This window comes from Podarcis liolepis (assembly GCF_965112155.1).
Source record: "Podarcis liolepis genome assembly, chromosome: 1".
In the NCBI taxonomy this organism is placed as follows: domain Eukaryota; kingdom Metazoa; phylum Chordata; class Lepidosauria; order Squamata; family Lacertidae; genus Podarcis; species Podarcis liolepis.
Genome location: NC_139554.1, coordinates 72,023,336 through 72,043,239, shown reverse-complemented (window position 1 = coordinate 72,043,239; position 19,904 = coordinate 72,023,336). Strand labels below are relative to the sequence as shown.

Below are 19,904 nucleotides of genomic sequence, written 5' to 3'. Positions count from 1 at the left end.
AACAAGATGAAACAATATACAGTGGTACCTCGGGTTACATATGCTTCAGGTTACATATACACTTCAGGTTACAGACTCCGCTAGCCCGGAAATAGTACCTCGGGTTAAGAACTTTGTTTCAGGATGAGAACAGAAATCATGCTCCAGTGGCACGGCGGCAGTGGGAGGCCCCATTAGCTAAAGTGGTGCTTCAGGTTAAGTACAGTTTCAGGTTAAAAATGGACCACTGGAACAAATTAAGTACTTAACCCGAGGTACCACTGTAATCTCTTCCCTCCCCCCCCCAAAAAAACCCATTGTTTTGATGTTCATGTACATGTTTTCTATATTTACACTTTGGCAGCTGGATCCTAAGTGTGTTTACACTGAAGTAAATCTCACTGAGATCAGTAAAGCATGCTCTCAGGTAACCTTGCGTAGGATTGCAGTTGTAAAGTCATGCATACATCTTCCAAGCCAATGGTATTATACAAGGAGATCTGATACCCAGCAGAAATACACACAGTTTCATAAAAAGGGCTTATAAAGTCAAATCTCTGACTCAAATTTGTAACCTTCCCACCTCTCACCCTGCCACCATCGTGGGCATAAGAAATTGAAACTTTAAAAATGGGAGACTTGAAATGATAAGAGAAATAGCTTCAGTATCCCTGTTTTCAAAGTTTTTAGATCTATCCTTTTTTCTAATGTCATTAAGTGGATGCATACTGCAAAGCAAGATCCCTCTCACACACAGACACGCTGAATTGGATGCAAACTGGAGGTGTAGGGTGATGATTTTGGCCATTTCCTCTTGCAGCCTCTACTGTTGCCTCCCATTGTTCTGGAGTCTACCCCAACCCTATGGAACAGTTTTCAGGGGGCTGCAGGGAAAAGGAAGAATCAGTGAAAAATGCTACTCTGCCCATTTATGTCAAGCATGAGCAGAATTCCACTGAACACAACTCTGGATCCAACTCAGCTTATGGAGCAATAAGCACTCCTAGTAATGTAACTGTACCCCAAGCTGGTCATAAATTATCTGTCTTCTCAAAAAAACACACAAAAAAACCCTCTTCTAGTCTGCCATTCGCATGTTAGCATTACTTACTAGTGCTTGTGGCAATCACTCTGTACCCGTGTTTCCCATTCTACTGAATTGATATTTTCTTTGCTATTCCCCTTATAAAACTGGTTTATTTATGATTTGCAGATTGGCATATGTGGCCGAACAGGCAGTGGAAAATCATCCTTTTCTCTTGCCTTTTTCAGGATGGTTGACACCTTTGAAGGTAAAGCTACATTTGTACACATCAGGATGAGTTACTATTAGTTTCATTTGTATCTGTGATCCTCCTGGCTACATTTCAAAGAGGAGAGCACATCTCCTTTTCCAGTCCCTGCCACACCCATCTCCCAAGTTGACATAAAATACTATTTGACTTGGCTGTTTGCTATCTCCGACATAATACAGCAGAGCAAGGTGGTGACCCCCCCCCTTTTTTTTTTATACAGACTTACTGGTAAAAAGTTTACTTTCTGCATGGTAACTTACGTTTTAGCATGCTTGTACTGTTAAATATAGCTGTTTTTACTGATGTCAGTGGTAAAAAAAATTCAATTTACTGCAGGTGATTGTAATATTTGAAAAGATTGCAGATTATTATCTGTGTATGTAAAGATTACCTCAGAGTGTGAGTTGAGCTCCATCTAGTGGTTGAAAGCAAAAGCCCTGCTCCAGCTAGAACTTTCAAAGCCTCTCTCTCCTTTAGAACTTGAGGATTCCAAAGGAGGGGGCAATGATTTTGCCTTCAACCACTAGGAAGAGCTCAACTCCCATACTCTGAGGTCAAATTTTTACATGCACAGAAAGCAGGTAGCAAACCAAATGGCCTTATTCATGATGAGAATCCAAGTCTTTTCTGGCTAAGTGATGTACTTAAGAATATAAGAACATGAGAATAACCTGCTGGATTAGGCCCATCAAGTCCAGCATTCTGTTCTCATAGTGACCAACTAGATGACAGTGGAAAACCTGCAAGTAGGACCCGGACACAATAGCATGTTTTTAGCCTGTGGTTTCCATACTGTCTCCAACCATGGAGACAGAGCACTGACATCATGACTGGTAGCCACTGGTAGCCCTCTCCTCTATGGTTTTTTTGTCCATCAACTTATATGGCTTTAGAAGAGGAGTAAAGCCATCTAATTTGGTGGCCTCCCGTAAGAGCAATTCCATAGGTTAACTGCAGCTTGCATCCAGATACATAACAGCCATTTATTTCATTTAGATGTAGGCATTATAACCTGGGTGCCTAAATTTCAAATCCTATATATCCATTTACCTACAGTGAAGTAAGGAGGGTTTAAGCTGCTGTACCTATAGTGACATCCTGAGTGAGGTGAATGAGGTACAGTGCTTTCTGGCTGAGTGCCTGTGAGATACAGCTAGAAAAACAAGCCATGTGATGAAGCATATGAACACCATTCATTTTTTACAAACCACCCACAGGAAGGATCATTATAGATGGCATAGACATTGCCAAGCTTCCCTTACAAACACTGAGATCCAGGTTGTCAATCATTCTCCAAGACCCCATTTTGTTCAGCGGAACAATACGGTAAGTGTTATAATCATCATGTAAGTAATTAGGCACGTTCGTTATTATGGCCTGCACTATCTGTCACTGTTTGCAATTTGCATGGATTGCTGTTGCAAAATCACTGCTGGCTGCTGCTGGGACTTGCTGTTCCATCTCTTAAAAGGCAAAGAGGAATGTCTTCTATAAGAAAAGGAGCCTAGATAATAATAATAATGGTTCAATGCATTGTTGTTTTGGATCCTCCCTGGGTCCAATAATCACAATTCACTGAAAAGGAATTGCAGAAAAGACAATTGCAGTATTTCTAGATGGATCCCTCCATCCCATTCTTTCAGTATGTTATGCTATACTGCTGGATTTTAACATGAAAATATGTGGCTAATTACTTGCTGTGTTTACCTGAAAACAGCACAAATTATTTATAACACATGGTGGTCTACTTAACCTTTCCCAATGTTTTTTGTTACTTGGGTTACTGCAAGGCATGTACAGTATGTATGTTGTTGTTGTTTAGTCATGTCTGACTCTTCGTGACCCCATGGACCAGAGCACGCCAGGCACTCCTGTCTTCCACTGCCTCCCGCAGTTTGGTCAAACTCATGCTGGTAGCTTCAAGAACACCGTCCAACCATCTCGTCCTCTGTCACCCCCTTCTCCTTGTGCCCTCCATCTTTCCCAACATCAGGATCTTTTCCAGGGAGTCTTCTCTTCTCATGAGGTGGCCAAAGTACTGGAGCCCCAGCTTCAGGATCTGTCCTTCTAGTGAGCACTCAGGGCTGATTTCCTTAAGAATGGATAGGTTTGATCTTCTTGCAGTCCATGGGACATAGTCATAGTAAAAACAAAACAAAAAACCCCACCCATTGTTCTCTTGCCAGACTGGCAATATTTTGCGCCCTGTTCTTCAAAGTGCATAAGATACCAAGGCAATCATTACATGTGGCTGCTTACCTCAGGTGTCAAAAAAGCTAAACGGCTTGATGCTATTTAGTTGCTTTTCTTTTTTCACAGATTTAACCTGGATCCAGAAAAGAAATGCACAGACAGCATGCTGTGGGAAGCTTTGGAAATAGCACAACTGAAGCATGTGGTGAAAGCTTTACCTGGTGGGCTAGGTAATACTCCTTTACCTCTGAGGAAATCCAGCATTAAAAATATTGTTAGTTGAAGTTAAGCTGTATAGTATACCTTTATTGGAAGTGAAATTGTAGAAAATACATTATACGTGATGCATTTATTTTTTCTGTCCTGCATTGATCTTGGTCAAACTGGTTTTCAACATTTCTTCAGCACTTCAAGAAGATACCAGGAAAGACTTAAAATGAACTGGTTCACATGTAACATTAAATCCATGGTCTAGTGCAGGGGTGGGAACTGGAACCACCCAGTGGGCCATATTGTGATCTCTCTCACACCCCATGGACCACATTTAGCATGTGGGTGGGGCTGCCCTGACAGTCACTTGACATCACAAAGATGTCAGGTGACCCTGTTTTTCATTAAACTGTGTGAACAAATGCACAGCCCACAAAGCACTCTGCAAGACCCAAGACACAAGTGCTGGCAATCTGAGCCAGGTGAGGGCTTGACCATAGTGGCCTCACAGACTAAATGGGGAGACCTGGTCAGAAGTTATGCACGAGCCTGAATGAAGCCTTGGGCTCCCACACTCCACCTCTGTGTTGCAGCGATTCCTCAACCTGTGGGTCCCCAGATGATGTTGGACTACAACTCCCATCATCCCTGAACTCTGGCCTTGCTAGCTAGGGGTGATGGGAGTTGTAGTGCAACAACATCTGGGGCCCCACAGGTTGAGAAAGGCTGGTTTAGGGGGAAGGAGGCACTCAGAGATAGCTTGTCTCCACCCACCGCCATGACAGGTAGGCTTACACGATGCAGCTGTAAAGACTTAGATAAGCAGACTCCACCCTAGTTCCTTCTCTCTCAACATTTGGCTTCTTTCCCACTCTTCACTGTTTGTTTGTTTTTGAAGCACTACTTTGTTTTTCTTCTTACCATTTCTTCCTCTCAAGTTCTTTCCTGCTATTTCCTCTGCCTGATCATGGGGCTCGTAGAGAAAGGCCATCTGTCTAAAGAGAAAACAGTACACAAAGAAAAGTCATAAGACTGGTGAGGTGCAGGTCCAAAGGTGCTGCTCTCCCACTACCTCAACAATTACTGTTGGCTCTTAAGGCACGTTGTCACTGGAACCCATATATTTTCACAGGTTTCTTCTAAATATTAATTTTATTCCAATCAGATGCCATTGTCACAGAAGGTGGAGAAAACTTCAGCCTGGGGCAAAGGCAACTGTTCTGCTTGGCTAGGGCCTTTGTACGGAAGACAAGTATCTTCATTATGGATGAAGCCACAGCATCAATTGACATGGCAACTGTAAGTTTACAAATGACATGTCCCTGAAAAGGAAGCAAAATTATTAATTTCTTTGTTTTTTTAACTAGGTAGTTTTCACACAATGTTTCTGTTTATGCATGTTTCTGAATTAACTAAAATATTTGTTCATCGGCTTATGTAGGAAAATATTCTTCAGAAGGTTGTAATGACTGCATTTGCTGATCGAACGGTGGTGACAATTGCAGTAAGTATTGTATTTTGCTGCTGAGATGCTTTTTTTTTGAATGTGTTATACATTTTTAATACACCTGTAACATTATCATCAGCTCTTGCTTCTAAAATGAGAAATTTCCTTTAATTTTCAATCAATTATATTATGTTTCTCACATCTGAATCAAGACAATTCTTCCTCCCCTAACAAAATAAAATGTTGCCAGTAAAATATTATTTTTAACATTTCAGGGGGCTCAGTTACAATGTGTTTATAGCCATAAGATGTTTTTGTTTTAATTCAGGGAAACTCTTTGCAACAAACCAAAATGAAAATAGTCAGCTGTGATCCTGGGGACTGCCCAGAAGAGATTCTTGCCTGGGGATTTCTACAAAGCTCTTTCCCAGCAGCAGTTCCCAGATGTCTTGCTTGTGGTTTTTCTGTTTCTCAGCTAGCATGAACTGGGAGCACCATCTGGGAAAACTGCATAGAACCCACTGATCATGACCTGCTATTATCTATTAACTATTTCAGCAGATGGCATTCTGAAATTGCAGGCTTGAAGAGCATTATTTCTGTGGATAAGAGTTTTTTTAAAAAAATAATAATAACAAAACCACTTTCCGCCATGGCTTGGAGGAGGGGGGGTCACCATGCCAAGGTGTTTACGGTATGCTGAACAACTTCTATCAGTACAGAAAGGGGACAGAGGATGTTGAGCACAAAGAGGGCTAAGAAGCTCCTAAAAAGACAGAACCTTCTAAAAATGAAGGATTCTTTTAATTTATTCCCTCACGTTGTGACTATGAAACAATTAAAATACAATAAAGAGCAGAATAAATAAATCAAGTTAGCAAAATCAACAAGGGAGAGATGCTTCGAACCAAGTTAAGAAGTAGATTTTAAAAGAGAGAGAGATCAAGTCACATTTCACCTAAAGCTTAAAAGAGAGGGAGCCAACTGAACCTCTTTAGCAAGAGAGTTCCACAACAGAACTTTGTTGCTTCTAGAGTAACTATGCCTTTGTGGGTGGCAAGATTGGTTCATATGACAGGAAGCAGTCCTATAGACATTCTGGCTCCCTATTAGTTAGGGCTTTTAAGGTAAAAACCAGCACAAATTGTGCCTGAAAACAAATGGAGAGCCAGTCCAAAAAGAAGCTTTGTGGCTGCCTTGATCAATGAAGTGCTAATTACATTCCAATGAGCAAAGAGGTTTTTGGCAGAACTGAATCATTTTTTTCTCATACTTGTATTTTCTAATAATCTAAAAGTATATCTATCACAGATGGTTACATATATAATTATAATTCTCATCCTATCTATTTCATTATTATTTTTTGTAGCACCGGGTGCACACCATTCTTAATGCAGATATGGTTATTGTAATGAAGAGAGGAGTTATTCTGGAATATGACAAACCAGAGGTTCTTCTGGAACAAGAAGATAGTGTGTTTGCTTCTTTTGTCCAAGCGGACAAGTAAATATAAATAAATTAAATATTTGCAAGTGCAATTTTATTATCCATTTTATAATTCAGTAAATTACCTGTAAATAAAAAGCAATTTAATAATATAGAGCTGAGTCTCTTCATTCTGGGGAGATGGGGGTCGGGACCAAAAATGGTTTACCTTTTAAGTATGAATACATTGTCCTGCTCTGTGAATTTCTTCAAGCAGTCATTTTTTTTTTAGTAATTATTGCTTGTTTTTGTTTATTTAACCTGATTTATACCAAAGCTGTGTCACAGTGGATCAAACTATTACAAGAACCACTAAGGTACAAAATTAAGTTTAAACAATGAGGCTTTTAAATAAAGGAACAAACCCACCCCTTATCTGAAAGTTATCATTTCAGATAATACCATATCCAACCATCATTTTCTTATCGCTAATCAGGAACAGGAAATTCAAAAGGGAGATTTCATAACTGTATCAACAACATGTCCTTATGTGACCCTGTCATACAGATATGCAACACAGGTTAAGTGGACAATGGAAAACACTATAAAAATGAAAACAGCTTCACAGTCATAGGAGACAACTCCTAGGAACCCTGTCTTGTACACTCATATGATTTATGCACCTGTTTCATTGACCACATGCAGATCAGGAGTCGGGATGGCATGGATGAGCATGCTTTCCAACTACATGTTCAATGTCACACTGAAAAGTGTTTCAATTAATCCATCAATCAATGGGTGTAGTACTGTTCAGGGGTGGAGGGGAAGTATTAACAATTTTCCAGGTACAAAATATATTATAACCAGTGTTGGGGATCTGAACTATCTCTGTAACATAAATACAACCTTGAGGAAAATCATGCGGGACACTATACAACAAATTAGTATTTCATACACAGGCACTGAAAATCAACTGTGCAGAGAGGCTGAAAGAAGCAATAAAAGTAACATCAATGACACCCCCTCTGAGCAAGAACCACAGGGCACTGGGATGATAGCTTCCCCTGCAGTGTGTGCCCATCTGCTCCAATATCTGAATCAACCATGCTGATCCTCCACAAAGCTAAGATTTATGCTCTTGTGCTGATCAAAGCAAAAAAACAAAACAAAACCCTGTTTGAACCTGACAAAATGAAGCATTACAAAGCAAATTCTTAGGAAGAATTACCTTCATCCTAACCTCACCCTCCAATTAGTTCATACTGAACAACCTATGTAATATTTTGAAAATACTGTCCTAGAAGATTATGACCACAATTAATTTCATCAAGATCTAAGCACTTATATAATCTAAAATAAGTTAATGATGTGTTAATGACTAAAAAAAACAATTGAGTAGCATTCAACATTTATGGCTCACAGTAAACCCAATGAAATTACTGGACCTGAGTAAAACTTAGCTGAAGGCAGAACCCAATATGTATACCCTGCTAGATTATATATATTGCAGACTATTAATATTGTGCAAGAACCAACAAACTTCTAAAAGGCCAAACAACCTCCAATAATATAAATTCTTCTAGGAGATACAGCAATGAAAGTCTGTTGCTTCAGTGCTAAATCACAGTTTACTATATTATAACATTTTTTAAAAATGTAAGCTGTTGAAAGTAGGTCTGATGCACTCTCAAAAATAAATATTCTATAGTAAAATAAGGCCGAGTTACTTATGTACCTGCACAGGTGGTGATGTTAATTCTAATAAATTCTAAATTACCACAGGTAACAGAACACTGCACAAATTTATAACAGAAGATTTATGCATAAAGACAGCCCCATATGCAATTAAATACTATTTTCTATCTCCCTTTGGGAGGGTGCTTTTTAATGCCCTGCAAAGTACTTCAATGGATATGTCTAATATTAACTGTTTTTACCTTACTTGGAGTATACCTGTGTGCTTGGTATATGATCTTAAAATATCCCTTCAGTGAAAGATGAAAAGAAGTGCCTGAACACTTAAACAGCTCAGCAGTCCCAAGGACACTAAAAATAATCAAGTAGCCAGAGAAAGCTCTTGAACTTTACCCAGATCTTCTGTTCAGGAAACAGTTGTGGAGAGCTTGGGCAAACCAATTACCAGTGATAATGGGAACTGTAACATTTGTTAAACAAGGAAACTAGCATTTGCACATCAAGAGACTGGTGCATAAAGGCAGGCACGCACACACACACGCACACACACACACACACCCTCCTCTAATGTTCATTTTAATGAAGTTCATTCCCACTGCTTCTGAGACCAAATGGAATAAGAGAGCACCCACAAGTAAGCAAATATGCCACCACCTCCCTTTCCATGTTAACCTGTGTGCCTTCTTCCTCCGGGTGATACACTAGAAAGGGGTAGGCACTCCTCCACTCTGTCTAGGTCACGGGTGAGGAACCTCCAGCCCATAGCCCAAATTTGCCTCAACATCACACGCACCTGAAGTTATATGTGACATCAGTTGTGGGACAGGGGACACAGCTGGATTTGCTACATGACTGAGTTCCCTAGGAAGAGCTCAACTGCATGGTTGATCCCTGAAGAAAGCAGGGCTGAGGTCACCTCTGAAGTGATCAGCTGCACAGTTGAGTTGATGGCCTCACTCTTGCTGACCTTGTCTAATCCTCTTTTAAGCCATCCAAGTTGGTGGCCGTCACTACACCTAGTGGAAGTGAAGCCTGTAATTTAACTATGTGCTGTGTGAAGAAAAACTTTTTATCTTGTCTCCTGGCTCTTCCAACATTCAGCTTCATTGGACTGCCCTGAGTACAGTGATACCTCACGTTACAAACACTTCAGGTTACAGACTCCACTAACCCGGAAATAGTACCTCGGGTTGAGAACTTTATCCCAGGATGAGAACAGAAATTGTGCAGCAGCAGCGTGACAGGAGGCCCCAATAGCGAAAGTGCACCTCAGGTTAAGAACAGTTTCAGGTTAAGAACAGACCTCCAAAACACATTAAGTTTGTAACCAGAGGTACCACTGTATTAGGGAACAACTCTATCCATGCCATGTCTAATCTCATATACCACTTACTCACCATCTCTCAAAATAAAAAGCCCTAAATATTGTTACATTAGAGAGAAATTGCTCCAGACTTCCTCTCTATTCTGCACTGCAGTAAGTGGCTGGTATTGATAAATAAAAGAGGCAGCTTATCTGAGCAGGTGCACTGAGCAAGAGTTCTAGGGCTCTTTGCATATGAACACTTGATCCCTCCTCCCCGTCCATCCATCATGGCAGCTAGGAGGATGGGGATGTTTCACCTGGGAAAGACAAGGTTAAGGGGAGGAAGACAGTGGCCTTCAAAGATTCACTGCTTCTGCACCAAGCAAGGGCCTGGTTTAGGGAAGCTTAGGGAAGCTTTTAATGTTTAATAGATTATCGTATTTTAATATTCTGTTGGAAGCCACCCAGAGTGGCTGGCGAAACCCAGCCAGATGGGCAGGGTATAAATAACTTTTATTATTATTATTATTATTATTATTATTATTATTATTATTATTATTATTATTATGGAACATAAGAAGCTGCCTTGTACCACGTCAAAGCAATATCTCAGTAATGTCTACACTGGTTGGCAGCAGCTCTTAAGGGTTACAGCCAGGAGACTCCACAGCCACACCTGGAGACGCCAGGGACCGGACGTGGGACCTTTCTCTTGCAAAGCAGTTAGCTGCTGTGCCAGGGCCTTGCCTAGGTGAGCGCCCAGGTTCGGTGCAACCCCGTGACCCTATGATCCCTTTTGTGCGGTCTTCTTGTGACTGCGCAGCCCTCCCACCATAATGGGTCTCCTTTGCGCGACAACGCCCCCTGGCGAGCGTTCCGGAGAGTCAGGTTCCCAAGCAGCGCCGCCGCCAGCGGATTTGCCTCTGAACGCGCCTCCTCCGCTGCCGCCGGCTTCTCCAAAGCCGGCCGCTCAAGGCAGGCAGGCGATCCCGGCTTGCGGCGGGCTGGTTGGCTGCGAGAGCGAGCGGCGGAAAGCCGCCGCCTTTGCAAAAGCCGGCGAGAGCTGTGATTGGCGTGCGCAGCTGGGGGAGCGCGTCGGGCTTGCAGAGGCGGGCGGGGAAGGGGAGTCGGCCAGGGCAGGCGGAGGGGCGGCGAAGGAGGCACAGCAGCAGCAGGAGCAGCAGCGATGGCTCCCTCCGACAGCGTCCCCGCCGCCGCAGCCACGGGCCGGGGGCTGTAGGAGGAGAGCGCAGGCCAGCCATGCTGTCCAGGAAGGGCATCATCCCGGAGGAGTATGTGCTGACCCGGCTGGCCGAGGATGTCCCGGATCCGTCCCGCTACCGCGCCCGGGAGAGGAGGGCCCGCTTCGTGGGCAAGAACGGCGCGTGCAATGTGGCCCACAAGAACATCCGCGAGCAGGGCCGCTTCCTGCAGGACGTCTTCACCACGCTGGTGGACCTCAAGTGGCGCCACACGCTCCTCATCTTCACCATGTCCTTCCTGTGCAGCTGGCTGCTCTTCGCCATGGTCTGGTGGCTCATCGCCTTCGCGCACGGGGACCTCGACCAGAGCACCCGCCAGCTCCACCTGCAGCCGGGCGGCGACGCCGGGGGGGCGGAGGACTTCGTGCCCTGCGTGACCGACATCCGCTCCTTCACGTCGGCGTTCCTCTTCTCCATCGAGGTGCAGGTGACCATCGGCTTCGGCGGGCGCATGATGACCGAGGAGTGCCCCGCCGCCATCCTCATCCTCATCGTGCAGAACATCGTGGGCCTGGTGATCAACGCCATCATGCTGGGCTGCATCTTCATGAAGACGGCCCAGGCGCACCGGCGCGCCGAGACGCTCATCTTCAGCAAGCACGCCGTGATCGCGCTCCGCCAGGGCAAGCTCTGCTTCATGCTGCGCGTGGGCGATCTGCGCAAGAGCATGATCATCAGCGCCACCATCCGCATGCAGGTGGTGCGGAAGACGGCCAGCCCCGAGGGGGAGGTGGTGCCCCTCCACCAGATCGACATTCAGATGGAGAACCCGGTAGGGGGCAACAGCATCTTCCTGGTCTCCCCGCTCATCATCTGCCACGTGATCGACAGGAACAGCCCTCTGTACGACGTGGCCCCGGACAACCTCCACCACCACGAGGATCTGGAAGTCATCGTCATCCTAGAAGGGGTGGTGGAAACCACGGGCATCACCACTCAAGCCAGGACGTCCTACTTGGCCGATGAGATCCTCTGGGGACAAAGGTTTGTGCCCATCGTGACCGAAGAGGATGGGCAGTACTCGGTAGACTACTCCAAATTTGGCAACACTGTGAAGGTGCCCACCCCAAGCTGCACTGCCAGGCAACTGGAGGAAAACCAGAGCATCCTGGACAGCATCTCCTTGTCACCTCGGGGCACTATTAGGAAAAGGTCTGTCAGGTTAAAGCCCATGTTTTGCATATCCGATGAACCTTCCTGACACATAGATTCAGCTCCTGTATCAGATACAGCAAGCAAACAGGGGACCCCAATGTGGTTCCACAAGGTAGGTAAGATATTGTCTGGTGCAAGACAAATGTGTGATTCAGGACATCTAAGGAAAACTGAACTTGAATCATCTCCCTTTGACTTTCTTATTTATTTGCACAAACACTTGGAGAGGATAAACAATCTAAACAGAAAGTCGCCTTTTTTGAGAAATCATTTTCTATGTATTAAGTTGTATTATTTATCCTCTGACAATGCATAGATTCGATATGTTTTTAACTGTTATTATATACAAGCATCTCAGTTCCAGTACAGTAGTAAGTTAAGTAGGCTTAATAATAAAGAAATAAGTTATTAGTATTTATGATAAAAAGAGAGGCTGCATACACAAGGGTGCCTGTTTACACAGCAGTGCTTTATGTCTTAAATAATTATTTAATTTAATCCATAAATAATAATGCATGGTTTATTTTAATTGCACTGAACTAGGTGATGTATAATCTTCATTGGCACTCGTTAACTTTGTAATTAAATTCAACTGGAATTAAGTTAATGCCAAAAATATTAGACAGTAATAAGATATAGTAGTTGCAGGTGGGGGTTGCAAACAGGAAAATGAAATGTCTTAAGTGTGTTTATTACTCTGTCACATCCAGCCTCCAAATCCTACATAACACAAGTATAAACCTTATAAGCTTTTTATTAGTGCTGCCTGCTACTGAAATTGTAGGCACATTCAGTTTTGACTCAGTTGAATCTGAACTAAGGAATTAGATCCTTCATCTTAATTCAAACTCAGTACCCAATATTGATCCTTCTGACCTGAATAAGTAGAATGTCATTTTAAAATAGTGGACATTTTGTACAAAAATACTTTCTAAGATAATTTATAATGTAACAGACAAATAAATAACAATATGCAAGCAGTATATTTACGCCTCCTTTGAATTCAAACCATATTTGTCAATAAATGGCAACAGCAAGATAAAGCCATTTGCTGGCAACACAATTTGCTTGCCTGCCTATGATAACAAATCCAAATCTTCATGTGACAGCATCATCTATAAACTTGCAGTAATGTTCTTTGTTTTAGTAGAGTTAGACAATACAAAAGACAGCCTAGTAGACAGAGTGTCATTCTAGGGCTTTGGATACCCAGGAACAAATCTCCACTCACCCATAGGGTTCGCTGGGTGACCTTGGGCCAGTCAATACTTTCAGCCTCACCTACCTCACAATGTTGCTGCAAGGAGAAAAGAAAAGAGAGAACCATTTGTACAGTGTTGAATTCATTGGAGGAGAGGCAGGATATAAAGAAAGTACATAAATTCTTATTTGGTACTGATTAATGGGGACAGCTCAGTGACTGCTAACAGAAAAATCACACTGAACCTAATTGTGGCATTTACCACACCAAAAATGATAATGGAACAAAACTGACAATCGGAGACTAAATTAGTAAATGCACTTAGATTTTAACTAATTTAATCCCAATAGATGCAATGAAATTAGATCAAATTAAATCAAAATTCTTCAAACTGATCTTATTTAAGTTACTCGACTGAGTGACTATATCGAATTATGGATCATATATGTATTAATAAAAAAGAGGATGTTACCTTATTTTACCAAATAAAACAGTGTAGGAAAAGGAACTGTAATTCCAAAAGTAAAGTCTTAAATGCATGTTACATGAGCATGTGTGTACCTTTTAATACATTTGCATGCTTTTAAGATATTTGCTACACAAGCAAGTGTGGCATAGCTGTGCAGCCTCTGCACAATATCTAAACAGAAACAGTATGTGGCATGGAATAAAGCAGCAAAACAAAGTTAATGGTTTTATATTCTGGTAACAGAAAAATTAAAAGCTACACAATTTTTTTAAAAAAAAACCAGTAGTGCTCAAATGCCTGTTATTATGATCACATTGTTTAATACAGTTGAGGATTGTTTTGATATCTCACCTTTATGGTTTGCTACATCTGTGTAATTTCTTCCAGCGATGTAAGTGCTCTTAATCTCTTTACAGCCTGCCTCTACTTATCCTTGTTTAATTGTAAAAATGTGACACAGATTTTGTTGATTTCAAATGAAATAAAATTGCTTTCACTCCCTAAAGTGCCCTTATTCAGCATCAAAATGATGTTTGTAAGTTATGCTGAAATGTAGCTTTAACATCTAGGCTGCAATTCATTAACCCAGAACACTTGGGTTTAAATTTATTTTAAACTGCTGATTGGGACAAAACAGGTTGTAATCTAACCTGCACCTGCTTTGCCAATTTATGGAATTGGTTTGCATGCTGAGACACTAGGGAGGTTGCCTTTAGTGGTACTCTAAAATGTAAGAGGTTGCTGTATTGTTGCTGAGTTAAACAGTGAGATTCTAAAACAGCTGTTAAATCAAGCATGTGATATAATTCTCTCGTGGGTCTGGATGAGGATGTGCATGAGCCTATTCATGCAACTTTTTGTGTCTCCAATTGCTTGAGGAAATCTATATATTCATAGATTCCCTTTGTTCTGTGTATCATTAACTGGGGAACACGGAAGGAGAAATTTAGAATAATTGCTCTCGGGGCCCAGTGCTACTGAGGCTGTCATTGCAAGAGACCTGGCTTTATATATTTGCAGAATGACAGATGGCCAAAGAAATGGATAGTCAAAAATATTATGACAGACAGGAATAACATTTGGGTCATTGCTGAATTTAAAATTTCTATTCCTGTTATATTTAAAAGAAAAATGCAAAACTATAATGACAAAATATGTTAATACACACCTTGCTTCCCTTTGTTAACAAATAAGTTGATAACTTTAGCTTGCAATCAGATATACACTTACCTGGGAGTAAGTCCCACTGAAATCAATGGGGCCTACCTCTGAGCAGATATGTGTAGGACTGCCCTGTTAATTAAACAGCAATAAATTTATTCCTTATGAATTCTGGTTATGTGTATTCCTTGGGTTCTTTATTTGAAGTCTTAATAACAATATACTAACCCTATTTCTCTCTATGCACACTTATTCAATCAAGGTTGTTTTCTTTTTTCTATAATATCAGAGGTACCACTGAGGAAAGTAAGTAGATAGTCAAACCTTCTCTCCCCACATGTTTCAGGTCATATGTTGTGATTTCTCAGGGGTGCCTTCTCTGCCTTGCAAACTCCCTGGTTCTTTACCAGGTGTGAGGAGCATTTGGCCTTCCAGATGTTGATGAACTACAACTCCTGCAATCCCTGCCCATTGGCCATGCTTGCTGGAGCTGATGGGAGTTGTAGTTCAGCAGTTCTGAAGGGCCCAAGGTTCCCCGGATCTGTTTTACATGCTCACAATATAGGTTGGGGCTATCATTCCTTCACCTCTACCACCTATACAAATCACTGAACAATCTTTCAGGGTTAGGAAGCAATTCCTAACTGATCTACAAGTGGATATTGCTACACGCCAAAATGTAAGCCCCACTCACTATGCCTAAATAAGTAGCACAAGTGTATTCAATATACATTCAATGTGCAAATGCAAATTAAAGCCAAGGGAGAAGGTTGTGGTATTGGTATGCTGACTTTGGTCAGTGGAAAAGACAACTTGGATAACAGGGTTGTTTCAGCTAGGTCATTCCATTGGGTGGAGTAGGATTAGTTGCCTTAGATTTGGGATGTAATAAATGGGAAGCAAACAAAGTTATTTATTACTGTTGCCTTGGATACTGTGCACCTTGATGTGAGGAGAGTGCCATTCGCTGCTCTCCTTCAGGCAGCAAAATGATTCTAGCCAGCCCTAGAATGAGAGCAGCTGTTCTGGCGTGCAAGATGATTGTGGACACTGAGCACCTGTGAAGGATACTTGTAGAGAGAGGCATTAGTGCTGGTGAATAGATTTTGTCACACTATATAAGGACTGGTGGTGAAGGATATTTGGATATTTTCAAAAGCTGTCCACAGGGACTTCTCCCTTCAAAACTAATGATTTTTTTTTCCTGTGAGAAGAATAAATGCAGCCCATGGGTATCTTCTTGGTGAAGGGTTTGGTCTTCAGAGCCATTTACACAGAAAAATATTAAAATGAAGGAGCCAAGTTTTTTTCCATATCCCTTGTCCCAACATTTCCCAAGCCTGGCTCCTCCCTTCTCCTTTAGGTAATTCTGGGCACCAGCTCTTATCCTCCTTAGTTCAGGTATTAAAAATCCACTAGCACCCCATTCCTGATTAAAAAATGACAACAGAGATGTCCCAAGAACTTCCCATTTCTGGGGCTGCTGCAGTCAAAGCTCAAATGGCAGCAACAACAGACGGGTTCCTTTTCCACTTAATTCAGCTCATAACCTGCATCAGTCCAATCCATAAGACATATGAACAAAACCCCACGGTGTCCTTTCACATGTCCAGTGGGGAAACTGGTCATGTGAATCCACCCTTACACTGTTTAGTGTGTTGTGTTTCTACAGTTAGCATCTCTTTCTCCCCTCCCCACCGCCACCCCACCCTGGTCATTCAAAGTATTACTTCACTGTAGCTCTTGTAACCTATCAATTAGCTCAGTCCACAACCCAGTTTAAGGCATACTCACCATCTTAGTTCTGTGTAAAGATGTACCTTTTTCTTCTGTTATGATGGCTTCTGTATTCTTAACCAGCTTAATGATAGAAATTGAACAGAGGGCGTATTTGTCCTGAAACATCAAAGTGCTGTCAGCACAAAAGGTGGCAAATCTGCGAAGACTACCCTGGCCCATAAAAAAAACACGTCAACTTACTTTTCAACTCCAATTCTGTACACACTTACACAGGAGTCCCACAGAACCTGGCACTAAGTACTTCTGAGTAGACAGGCATAAAGTTGCACAGTTAGCTGATATTTATTATTATTATTATTATTATTATTATTATTATTATTATTATTATTATTTATTATCAAAATTGATTCAGCCTCATTTAGACCAAAATTATTTTAAATCCAGACCTTATGTGGGTTGTTGATCATCTTGGTTTATTCCTGATCTTCCTGTATTACAACCTCACCTGTCTGACTAGGGCATGCAAAGCCCCTGTAGAAAGTTTGGATAAATGCAATTATAAATAGGTTTTATTGACTCAAATGCCCAAGTATCACATCTCTGATAAATATATCCTCTAAATGTAATGGGAACATGTCAAAGAAGGAAAGAAATATTAAAAAGTGCTTTAAATAAGATTGATTTAAACATCAGTTCTGTCCTAAGGTTCTAATAAATGGCATGCAATTCGAATAAGAACAATGGCTTGGAACGTACCATCTCATGCTAAAATGAGAATTGTATCACATAACTTTTCATTCATTTCAAATTAATGGTCTTTTAAATGCAAGCCACAAATATGCTTTGAGAGATGTTCAGTGATTCATATTAACCTAATCTGAAAAAGCAATACAAATGCCATTGCAAGAAAGCACTAGACAGTGGTTTTATGAAACGTGGTTTTGATGTCAAAAAAGCACACACAAATATAAATGTGAAATTAATTTCACAAAGAAATAGGGCTGCCACTTCCTTTTATCCTGTGCAAAACGTTGCAACTGAGCATGAGACGCTTAATCTCAGGGTTGTGGGTTTGAGCCCCCCATTGGGGAAAAGATTCCAGCATTGCAGGAGATTGGACTAGATGAATTTCGTAGTCCCAACTCTACAATTCTATGCTCTTTGAAGCTTCTCTCATCACAGTATTTGCATGCCTGTTGATTTTGCATTTCCGTCCATGATGCACCTGCTAAATGCAAGAGTCCTAGCAGCAGGAGTGGTAGGAGCAATCCCACCAAAACCTTCCCCCCCACCCCACCCCAACGGGTTAGTAATCAAGGGGTTAAAAAGAATTCCAATGAGGAGAGTCAAACACAATACAGGCAAAGTTATATTAGTTTTTCATCAGCTTCTCTCAGTAAAGAAAAATATGAGCTTTTAAATCCCAATATAATGAAAGAAAAACCCAAGCTTTGCTACACTATAACTCTGTATCCAGAAAGGGTGATGTATCCAAGGAAGAAGGCTTGTGGAAACAGATCTCATGTCTAGATTGTGTATTTGAATGCAAAAAGTGCTATGTGAAATGTGGGGTGATCAACAATACCAACATCCAGCACCTAAGGCTGAAGACGTGGGCAGTGCCAAGGAGAAGATCAGCTATGCCAACTCTGACAACACTAATCTATTTGGAGTGTAGGGAACTGAATCCAGGCCTATCTGTTCTCCCTGTTGACAGCAGCAACTGTCCATTTAGTTCTGCTGCTGCAAAGATCGTCATGTACATTAGATACATACTTCAAACTAGAAACGTAACTTGCCTTGATCCGTTAGATCAAGAGTGGGGCAAAAGATGGACCGTTAAATTATGCTTGGCAAAACAAGGCAGAATCTGTTGCTCTATCCTGCATACCCTATAACAACGCCCTGCAGAGGGCCAGAGAACATCCCTCCTCTGAACGATCTACACTGGTACCTCAGGTTACAGACGCTTCAGGTTACAGATGCTTCAGGTTACAAACTCCGCTAACCCAGAAATAGAGCTTCAGGTTAAGAACTTTGCTTCAGGATGAGAACAAAAATTGAGCAGCAGCGGCGTGGCAGCAGCGGGAGGCCCCATTAGCTAAAGTGGTACCTCAGGTTAAGAACAGTTTCAGGTTAAGAACGGACCTCCGGAACGAATTAAGTACTTAACTCGAGGTACCACTGTATATGGTTGACTTTGCATGGCACAATTGTGTGAAGATAGGCAGAAGTCACCTGTGAACAATGAAGAGTTTCTCTTCCTCCAAGCAGAGGGGATAGAATGGAATCTAGGGCACAAGAGCACATGTACTCCCATTGCATCAGAGCTGGCAACCTTGCTATCAGTCTGTTGAGCTCCGGCCTCAACTCAGTGGCACAGAGCAATAGGTAAAGGTAAAGGGACCCCTGACCATTAGGTCCAGTCGTGACCGACTCTGGGGTTGAGGCACTCATCTCACTTTATTGACCGAGGGAGCCGGTGTACAGCTTCCGGGTCATGTGGCCAGCATGACTAAGCCGCTTCTGGCAAACCAGAGCAGCGCACGGAAACGCCGTTTACCTTCCCGCCGGAACAGTACCTATTTATCTACTTGCACTTTGACGTGCTTTCGAACTGCTAAGTTGGCAGGAGCAGGGACCGAGCAACAGGAGCTCACCCCATCGCGGGGATTCGAACCGCCAACCTTCTGATCGGCAAGCCCTAGGCTCTGTGGTTTAACCCACAGCGCCACCCACGTCCCTTATAGAGCAATAGTTGGCATTTAATTGTTGGATCCTTAAAGCTGCAGAAGTTCGGAACCAGAGCCATAAAGGCAAATCTGGCACTTCATGAGCCCTTGAATGAGTAGCCAAGGCAGATTAAATAATGAGAAGTCAGATTTGGTATGGCCTTCACAAGGCAGAACATTTAGGAGAAAACTGAACACATTAAAAGTCTGTGTCCTTCGCTGTGCAGCTCCTTCACAGCAATATTTCAGCTCTGCTGGAACAAGCTGAAAGTCTGCCAATGGAGGAGGAGCTGATTGAGGTGTCAGCACACACACACAAAATAAACAGGAGAATTTTGGCTTCACAGAATTCAGCAAGACTTCCATTAGTGCTTGCTTCACTAAAGACAGCACTTCTGTGAAGGGCAGGGGGGAAATTCACAAGTACTTGCCTCCTCATGAGTTACCAATGCGAAGAATCCAGGTTCAGTGAAATAAGATCACAGTTGTTCAAGCCTTTGGTATGTCCTCAAGATGATCTCCATGTCAGAGCAGTGCCTGCCTTCAGTGAGCTGTCTCTTGGTAGCCTACTGAGTCATACTAATAATATATAATAAACACAAGGCTTGTTTATTACTCAGTTTTTATAACCATC

General features: G+C 42.1%; 2 protein-coding genes across 8 annotated transcripts in view; both read left to right on the top strand.

Annotated features, from left to right (window-relative positions):
• Positions 1–6,722, top strand: part of ABCC8 (ATP binding cassette subfamily C member 8) — a 59,505-nt gene extending 52,783 nt beyond the window's left edge. For all 7 annotated transcript variants that reach the window (XM_083492212.1, XM_083492210.1, XM_083492209.1 and 4 more), the window contains 6 exons: positions 1,193–1,271; positions 2,492–2,600; positions 3,594–3,697; positions 4,843–4,976; positions 5,119–5,181; positions 6,494–6,722. In XM_083492212.1, coding sequence (XP_083348338.1) covers positions 1,193–1,271; positions 2,492–2,600; positions 3,594–3,697; positions 4,843–4,976; positions 5,119–5,181; positions 6,494–6,631 — 627 coding nt within the window. In that variant the 3' untranslated portion in view covers positions 6,632–6,722. The remainder of the gene's footprint in view (positions 1–1,192; positions 1,272–2,491; positions 2,601–3,593; positions 3,698–4,842; positions 4,977–5,118; positions 5,182–6,493) is intronic.
• A 3,643-nt stretch (positions 6,723–10,365) lies between these two features.
• Positions 10,366–14,967, top strand: KCNJ11 (potassium inwardly rectifying channel subfamily J member 11). The gene has a single exon (XM_083489968.1). It carries the CDS (start codon positions 10,811–10,813, stop codon positions 12,011–12,013), a length of 1,203 nt encoding a protein of 400 aa, XP_083346094.1. The 5' UTR covers positions 10,366–10,810; the 3' UTR covers positions 12,014–14,967.
• The last annotated feature ends 4,937 nt before the right edge of the window (positions 14,968–19,904 follow it).

Excerpts from the sequence above, each read along its gene's own strand:
- KCNJ11 (XM_083489968.1), top strand. The coding sequence starts at position 10,811 with ATGCTGTCCAGGAAGGGCATCATCCCGGAGGAGTATGTGCTGACCCGG.